This window comes from Aureococcus anophagefferens, assembly GCF_000186865.1.
Source record: "Aureococcus anophagefferens unplaced genomic scaffold AURANscaffold_10, whole genome shotgun sequence".
Classification (NCBI taxonomy): domain Eukaryota; class Pelagophyceae; order Pelagomonadales; family Pelagomonadaceae; genus Aureococcus; species Aureococcus anophagefferens.
In genome coordinates, this window is record NW_008705570.1 from 1,309,138 (window position 1) to 1,317,168 (window position 8,031).

The following is an 8,031-nucleotide window of genomic DNA, read 5'->3' on the forward strand; positions in this document are numbered from 1 at the left end:
TCGCCCCAGCTCCGCGATTTGCGCGACGACGCGTCGGACGCGCCGTCGTCGTCGGCGCCGCGCGCCGCGGCGGGCTCGTCGGCGCCGTCGAGCCCCGCGCCGTCGCAGCGGTCCGTCGCGCTCTCCCAGAGCTCGTCGCTCCACGTCGCCGCGTCCCAGACGCGCCGCTCGCCGTTCGACGACGCGTCGTCCGACGACGGCGGCGCGCCGCCGCCGCCGCCGTCGCCGGGGCGCCTCGCGTTCCGCGGGCCGTCGGCCGAGGACCTCGCGGCCATCGACCCGCGGCCCGACCGGGCGGCGTCGCCGTCGGCCGGCGGCTTCTTCGCGCCCTTCTCGGAGGGCCGGCCGCTGTCGTCGCTCTACTCGACGAGCGAGCCGCCGTCGCCGCCAATCCCGTCCGCGTTCTCGTCGCCGGTCGTGTCCGGGTCGTCGGCGCCGCCGTCGGTCCGCGGCGACGCGTCCGTCGTCTCCTGCGACGCGGACGGCCGCTCGCCGCGCGACGCGCCGAGCCCCGACGCGCTCGCGGGCGCGCTGTCGCCGACGACGTTCTCGCGGCTCACGGACTCGTTCCTCAACCTCCGCGCGTCGCTGGCGCCGCCGCCGCCGCCTTCCCTGGCCCTCGACGCCGACGTCGTCGCCGCCGGCGGCGCGGGGCCGCCGAGCCCCAAGGCCGCGCGGCCCTCGGAGCCGGCCCGGTCCGCGCCGGGGCCCGACGCGGACGACATCGGCCGCCTCGTCGGCGACGACGTCGCCGACATGGTCTCCAAGGTGAAGGCGACGCGCGCGAACCGCAAGAAGAAGCCGAAGCGGCGCCGGGCGCCGTCGGTGTAAGTTTACTGGCGCCTTCTTTACTCCATCGACGTATCGACGACGTCGTCGCGCGGCGCGCCGGGCGGGAGGTCGTCGTAGTTCGCCGTGACGTAGTCGAGGTCGCCCTTGAGGCGCTTGACGCAGCGCGCGAGCCAGGTCGACAGGGGCTCGCGGCCGTCCTCCGGGCGTCCGAAGCCGGCCTCGTAGCGGCCGACGTCGTCGTCCGCGCCGAGCGCAAGGACGAGCTCGCCGTCGACGTTCGCGAAGCGCCGCCCGACGACGTAGCGCATGAGGTGGTTGAGGTTGTCCGGCAGGCGGAACGTGTCGAAACTTTCCATGTTCTTGATGTAGGGGAACTGGGCCCCCTCGCCGGCGAAGACCTCGTAGTTCATCTTCCAGACCCAGACGCGCGCGGCGTCCTCGGACGCGAAGGCGATGCAAATGGCGTTGTCGATGATCTTGCACGTCGCCACGGGGTCCGCGTCGAGGACGATGCCTCGCGGCCACCGGCCGCGCCGCTCCGGCGAGCTCGGCGGGCCCGAGAGCACCGCGTTGAGCGCGTCGAGCGTCGCCGCGAATTCGACGTCCGCGCCGAAGTCGTGAGTCGTGCCCTTGCCGAGGATCGCGACGATCTCCTCCGTCGGGACGTCGACCTCGGCCGCCGAGCTATCCCGCTGGCGCTGCTCCCGCATGCGCTCAGGAAAAGTCAATCGGTTGACGACGATCTGCTCAAAGTCTTCCCTGCTCAGTTCCCCTGATCGCAAGGCGGGGAGCAGGTCCCGCGTGACCGCCTCCATCATGGCCTCCGCCGCCTGATTGCGCGTGTCCCCTGGCATGGTATTTTGACGGCGCCCCCCTTAATAGGCGCTCGTGCTCGCCAAAGTCTCGCCACTCGGCAGATAATCGGCGCGGCAAAAATTGACCCTCGGACAATAGGGGGTGCGCCAAACAACGACTAGACACGTCAAGTTAACGATGGCCGACGGGCAAGAGAAGGACTGGCAGAAGAAAGTTCGCGAGTTCGAAAAGGTCAAGGCGCGGGCGAAAGCACTGAAGCTCCGCCTGACCTGCACCATTTGCGGAGAGAAGGCGAAATTGAACTGTCCCTGCGGGACGACACAGTGCGCGCCGGCGCAACGGGTCGGGGGCGGCGCGTGGCCGTGACGCGCGACGCAGGTACTGTACGACCGAGTGCCAAAGAATCGATTGGCGCGACCGCGGACACCGGAAGGCGTGCAAGAAGATCCGAGACGAGCGCGCGGCGGAGGCGGCGCGGGCCGAGGCGCCGACGCCGCCGCCGTCGCCGCCAGAGGAGGTCGTCTACGGCCCCGCGCCGCGGTCGCACGCCGACGAGGTCCGCGCGCGCATCGCCGCGGAACACGAGGCCGCCCGCGCGCGGCGCGAGGCGAACCCGGCGCCGGCGCCAGTGGCATACTACGGTGCGCGGTCCGGGTCGTGTTGCCCGATCTGTCTCGAGGAGTGGGGCGTGAATGCGAACTCCAATTTTCTCACCTGTTGCGCCCGGATAATCTGCATGTCGTGCACAGAAAAAATAGGGTCGTCGTGTCCTTTCTGTCGCACCCCGCGCATAAAATCTCATGCGGAGACGTTGGCTCACCTTCGTCGCCACGTGGAGAATGATGTTCCGGAAGCAATCATCACTTTGGGAGAGGCCTATTATCGAGGTACTCTCGGCCTAAAGAGATCGGCGAAGAAGGCGTTCAAGATTTACAAGCGCGGTGAGGAGCTCGGGAATATGAAGGCGATGGACAAGCTCGCTTGGATGTATGAAAAGGGGGACGGTGTCAAATCTGACAAGAGCAAGGCCATGCAGCTGTTTCGTACTGCGGCTGATGGTGGATTTCCTCATGCGCAACACAACTTCGCCGTCAAACTTGAAATATCTGGGAATTTTACGGAGGCTGGACGCTACTACAAGCTTGCCGCAGAGCAAGGTTCTGCGCCGGCCGAGTACATGATGGGCATTTATTGCTGGCTAGGACGTGGCATGGATATCGACCTGGAAGAAGCCAAACGCTGGTTGAAGAGCGCGGCCGCCAGGGGGTACGAGGAGGCCAAGGCTGCTCTCGATTGCATGGCTGAGCAGGAAGAACGATAGTTGATACGCGCCGCGGCGCGGCCCGCCCTCAAAGTCGCCGCGCGCGCCCTCATACTTAAGCTATCTATCCCGGGAGGGCGTGCCAGCCGGCCCGGGGAAGTCGACTCGGACCCGAGTCTGGATCCGCGACCTCGCGCGATGGCTTAAAAGTGGGGGCCCCGGCTCCCCCGGCTCCCCCGCCCTAGACCCGCGTCACGGAGTGCCGCGCGTGCTGCTTCTCCTTGTCTTGGATGAAGGACCCGTGGGCGAGGTGGACGAAGGCCGACAGCGCGCCGAAGCCGAGCGTGAACGCGAGGCCGTGGCCGATGGTCTTCGTCCGCGCGACGCCGAGCACGGCGCCGGCCGTCGCGCCGCCCGTGAAGGCCGCGACGACGTCGTCCTCGCCGCGCATGGCGCCGCCGACGGCCTCGCCGACGGAGAACGCCGCCGCGACGCCTCCGAAGACGAGCGCGTGGCCGCCGACGTGCCGCGTCATCGTGCGGAAGCTCGGCAGCGCGTCCTGGCTCAGCTCGACGCCGTCGAGCTTCCCGATCTTCGGGGCGACCCAGGCGGACACGACGGAGCCGTAGACGGCGCCGCAGACCGTCCCCACGGCCGTGTTCATGAGCAGGCCCGGCTTCTCCTCGCCCATGGTCTCGACGCGGCGGCGGCGCGGGCGCGGCGCGGCGTGCGGCGCGGCGGACGGGGGAGGCGGCGGTGACCGCGGCGGTGAGCGACGCGGGGTGTGCAGGGCCGGCGCGCGCGGCTGATGGACTCAATACGCAGCCACTCGAGAGCCAAGTCGCTCGCTCTCGAGATGATGATGCCGTCGATGAGGCCATCGATGCCGCGCCGCTAATACACGTCCGGGCGCGCGCCTCCGCGGCCGCACCCCTGGGCGACACACCCCCGGGCCTTACAGCGTCCTCCAGGCCACGTCGACGCGGATCGCCAGGCCGAGGTCCGCCGCGGCGCCGCGGAGCGCGGCCGCGACCGCGTCGCGGCGCCAGCCCGGCAGGGACCCGCGCGCCTCGAGCCAGCGGTCCGCCGCGCCGCCGACGACGTCCTCGACCGTCCGCAGGCAGAACTGGACGACGTCGCGGCCGCCCCAGGCGAGCGCGAGGTCGCCGGGCAGCGCCGCCGCGAGCGCGCGAAAGGCCGCGAGCGGCGCCGGCGCCGGCCCGCGGCCGCGCTCCCGCGGCGCGACGGGCGGCTCGTCGGCCGCGGCGACGTCGGCGACGGCCGCCTCCCGAAGCCCCCGCGGCGCGACGGGCGGCTCGTCGGCCGCGGCGACGTCGGCGACGGCCGCCTCCCGCAGGACCCGGGCGACGCGGACGTGGTCCGTCCGGCCCGGGCAGAGCGGCGCCACCGAGAGCGTCGCGACCTGGATCGCCGGAGACCTGCCAAGCTTGACGGTGACGATGTCTCATCGTTTTCCCGCCCCACATCTCTCGAAACTCGTCCCACACAGGACGCTGCCGGAGACAGCGGCAGCCACACGTTCAGCCCCCACTTCTCCTGGCCCTCCGCGACGGCGGCGCCGGCGTGGAACGCGCGGCGGTCGCGGCGGTCGTGGTCGTCGACGTTGCGCCAGACCAGCGCGGAGCCGTCCTCGGGCTTGAGCGACACGCCGCCGCCGTCCACCGATTCGCAGCAGTCGAGGTGGACGGCGCCCGTGGCGCCGTCGTAGACGTCCGAGCTCGCGAGCCGCGGGAAGACCGTGCCGCCTCCGCCGCCCGCCGGCCCCCGCAGGTACACGAACATGGACCAGGACCGTCCGAAGGTCCCGTCGTTGCGCCGGACGCCCACGTCCGAGTGCAGGCGGAAGACCTCGCCCGGCTTGTAGTGCACGACCTGGAGCTCGAGCTCGCGGCCCTCGACCTCTGGAAACGCGGCCCGCACCGCGGCGCGGATCGCCCTCACGACGCCTTCGTCGTGCGCGTCGAGGAAGCAGGAACGGTTCGTGCGGTACGCGCGCGACGAGTACGCCGGCCGCGCCTCGCCGACGCCCACGGTGTGCGCCGCCGCCTCGACGAGGTGGGCCTCGGCGGCGCGGATCGCCCGCGCCGCGAGCGCGGCGGGAATGAAGTCGCGGAGGACGGCGACGCGGCCCGGCGCCGGCCGGGTCCACGCGAGGGGCGCGTCCGCGGCGCCGTCGTCCTCCGGCGGCAGGGGCAGCTGGAGCATGTCCGAGCCGTCGACGAACGCTCGGCAGCGGCCGCACCGTCGGAGCCAGCGCCGCACCTCGTCCTTGCGCGCGCGAGGCAGCGTCGCCCAGGGCCGCGCCAGCGGCGGCGGGGCTTTAACGGAGAGGGGCATCGCGCGTTTTCGTAGCCCGAGGTCGTCGTAGAGGACGAGCTCGTGGGCGCCGCTCTCCGCGGGCTGCGCGGCGACGGTGCAGCCGCCGGCGATGGGCAGCACGGGCGTCGTCGCCTCGCGCTCGGCGGCGCTCGCGCTCGCGACCCACGCCGCCGCCGGGCGGCCGGACGGGCCTTTCAGGCTTGCCGACGCCGCTTCGCCGAAGCCGCGCCACTTCACGACCTGGAAGTCGTCGGGCACCGCCGCCAGCTCGAGTAGCGGCAGCGGCGGAAGCGCGCGGACGACCGGCGACGGCGGCCACGGCACCCGCGACACGAGCGACGCCGGATCCAGGGGCCGGCCGCCGAGGAGCAGCTCTTCGACGAGGAAGCCCTGCTTCTCCAGCGGTCTCAGGAGCACTCTGCCGACGCTGCGGTCGTGGTGCCGCGCGGGCACGCTGACGGCGAACCGCTGGTCGCCGAGCTCGACGACGACGCGCAGCGCGGCCATGATGGGCTGCTCAGGATGGCTATCTAGGATGGCTCCATCGTCCAGCACTTCAAATAAACATGTTTACCCAAACCTCTGGCAAAAAATACACGCGATGGCCGCGGCGCGAGGCATCCTCGCGCTCGCCGCCGCCGTAACAACCATCGCAATGCTGTCGTTGCACACGCCACGACGCGACAACGCAGCAACGCAATGCCTCGCCGGCGCCGCGAGCGGCTACGCCGTCTCCGCCGACGCGACGGTCGTCGTCGTCGGCGTCGCCGAGAGCTCGCACGCGGCGCCCGTGTTCCGCGCGACGGTCACGGCGCTCGACGGCGCCGGCAAATTCCTCGCGCTCTACTCGCCCGAGAGCGTCGCGGCCGTCGACGGCTGCGGCGCGGCGCTGTGCGTCGCGGTCGTCGCCGCCGGCCACCCGGCCGCCGCGGAGCTCCGCGTCGCGCTCTTCGCCGAGTACGCGTCGCTCGAGGCGGCGACGCGGGGCCCGACGGCGGCGAAGACGGCCGTCGTGCCCTTCCTCGGCGCGCCGGTCCTCGAGGTCCGCGCGCCCGCGCCGGGCCCGGCCGCGGCGGGCCGCGGGACGCTCTCCGCGCTCGCGGCGGCGCACGACCGCGGCGCGCCGGCGCCCTTCGCGCCGCGCGGCGGCCTCGGCCACTGCGGCGCGGCGGCGCGGCGGCGCCGGGCCTCCGGCGCCGCGGCGGAGCCCCCGGCGGCGGCGGCGCTCCGGCGCGCGCGCGGCCGCTGGACGGCCGCGCCCGCCGCCGCCGCGACGCTCTTCAGCGACGCGCCGCGGAACCGGACGTGCGCGTCGCGCGACGGCGGGCCCTTCGAGGCGGCCGTCGTCGCCGACGCCTTCGAGGCCGCCGGGCGGCGGTCCGCGGCCGCGTTCGCCGCGGCCTACGAGCCGCCCGCGGCCGTCGCGTGGGCGCCCGACGCGTGCGCGCTGCGGCGCTTCACGGTGCGCGGCGCGCGGCAGTGCCTGCGGCGGCGGCGCGTCGTCTTCTTCGGCGACTCCGTGACGCGCCACGCGGCGTCGTTCCTCGAGTGCGAGCTCGGGTTCTCCGGCGACGTCCGCTACGTCCCCTTCCGCGGGACGCTGCCCGCGAACGGCAGCGCCTTCCGGAGCCAGCTCGCCGCCGGCGCCGACGCCGCGGGCCCGGGCGCGACGGCCCTGCTGAATTTTGCGGGTTTATGGCAGTGCGCCTACGGCGACGTAGAAGTTTACCAAAACGCCGTCGCGGAGCTCCTCGCCGACGCGAAGCGGCGCTTCGCCAAGGTCTTCGTGGTCGCGACGACGGCCGTCTTCCCGCACCAGCTCTTCGGGGTCGCGGCCTGCGACCGCAAGTACTCGACGCGGGACGACGTGCCCCACCACGTCGCCCAGGGCAAGCGGACGATGACGGAGCCGCGCGCTGTGTGGAAATCAACCAGTGGAACGCCCTGTCCAGCAAAAACTTCAAACCTCTCTATCTCGATCAAATCGACGTCGATTCGGCTGATTTTTGGACGAATCGATTGCTCTCGTCGAGTTCTCGAAGCACAGCCGAAGAGCTTGCGTCGAAACTGTCTCATACGCGCACATTGAAGTCGGGTTTAAGATTTGATTTCCACACAGGCCGCGCGTCGAAGCGCTCAACGACGCGGCCTCCGCCGCCGCGCGGGCCCTGGGCGTCCACGTCGTCGACGCCTGGAGCCCGACGGCGCTGGCGTCGTCCGACCCGCTCGTGCCCGGCGACATGCGCCACCACGGCCCGGCGACGACGACGGCCGTCGCCGCCACGCTCCTCGACGCCGCGTGCGCGTCCGCCCTCGCGCCGGGCGTCGAGATCCGGCCACAGTATTAATCTCCGAATTAGAAGACCCCGCCGGTGGCGGGGCGCCGGCGCTAGTGGCCCGCGGCCTTGTCGCGCGCGGCGTAGAGCGCGTCCCGCGTCTCCGCCGGAAGCGCGGCGAGGACGGCCTGCATGTGCGCCGTCGCGTAGTCGCCGGCCGGCGCGATCCCTTTGCCCGTGAGCGAGTGGGCCGTCTCCTGGGCCGCGTCGCGCCGCTGGGCGACGCGCGCGCGCGAGAAGGGCGCGCGCAATCCGGGCCGCTCCCGCTCGAGGAAGAACTCCGCGGAAAGTTCCGCGTAGTAGAAGACGGCCTCGGCGTGGATCTTGCGCCCGAAGAGGAAGCAGGGCGCGTATTTCCCGGAGACGGGCCCCGCGCCGATGACGGAGCACTGGAGCTTGGCCGGGTCGTAGGGCCCGGCTTTCGTCCGCGCGGGCCGCGCCGCGGGCGCCTGCGCGTCGTCGTCGCCGGGGCCCACGCGGCCCACA

At 72.4% G+C, this 8,031-nt stretch overlaps 3 protein-coding genes across 3 annotated transcripts in view; 2 read left to right on the top strand and 1 right to left on the bottom strand.

Moving 5' to 3' along the window:
* AURANDRAFT_64531 (hypothetical protein) overlaps nucleotides 1-831 on the top strand; it is a gene marked incomplete at both ends in the record, with an annotated part of 7,096 nt that extends 6,265 nt beyond the window's left edge. Inside the window, one exon of the mRNA XM_009039055.1 lies at nucleotides 109-831. Within this exon, the coding sequence (XP_009037303.1) occupies nucleotides 109-831 (723 nt within the window). The remainder of the gene's footprint in view (nucleotides 1-108) is intronic.
* A 1,642-nt stretch (nucleotides 832-2,473) lies between these two features.
* Nucleotides 2,474-2,875, top strand: AURANDRAFT_15095 (hypothetical protein; the record flags this gene model as incomplete). The annotated part of the gene is made up of 1 exon (XM_009039056.1): nucleotides 2,474-2,875. A coding segment is annotated over one exon (402 nt), but the record flags the coding sequence as incomplete, so codon positions are not given.
* A 173-nt stretch (nucleotides 2,876-3,048) lies between these two features.
* AURANDRAFT_71722 (hypothetical protein) lies at nucleotides 3,049-5,716 on the bottom strand (the record flags this gene model as incomplete). Its single annotated transcript, XM_009039117.1, has 3 exons — nucleotides 3,049-3,563; nucleotides 3,846-4,308; nucleotides 4,407-5,716. 3 exons carry the CDS (start codon nucleotides 5,714-5,716, stop codon nucleotides 3,111-3,113), a joined length of 2,226 nt encoding a protein of 741 aa, XP_009037365.1.
* Nucleotides 5,717-8,031: the final 2,315 nt, after the last annotated feature.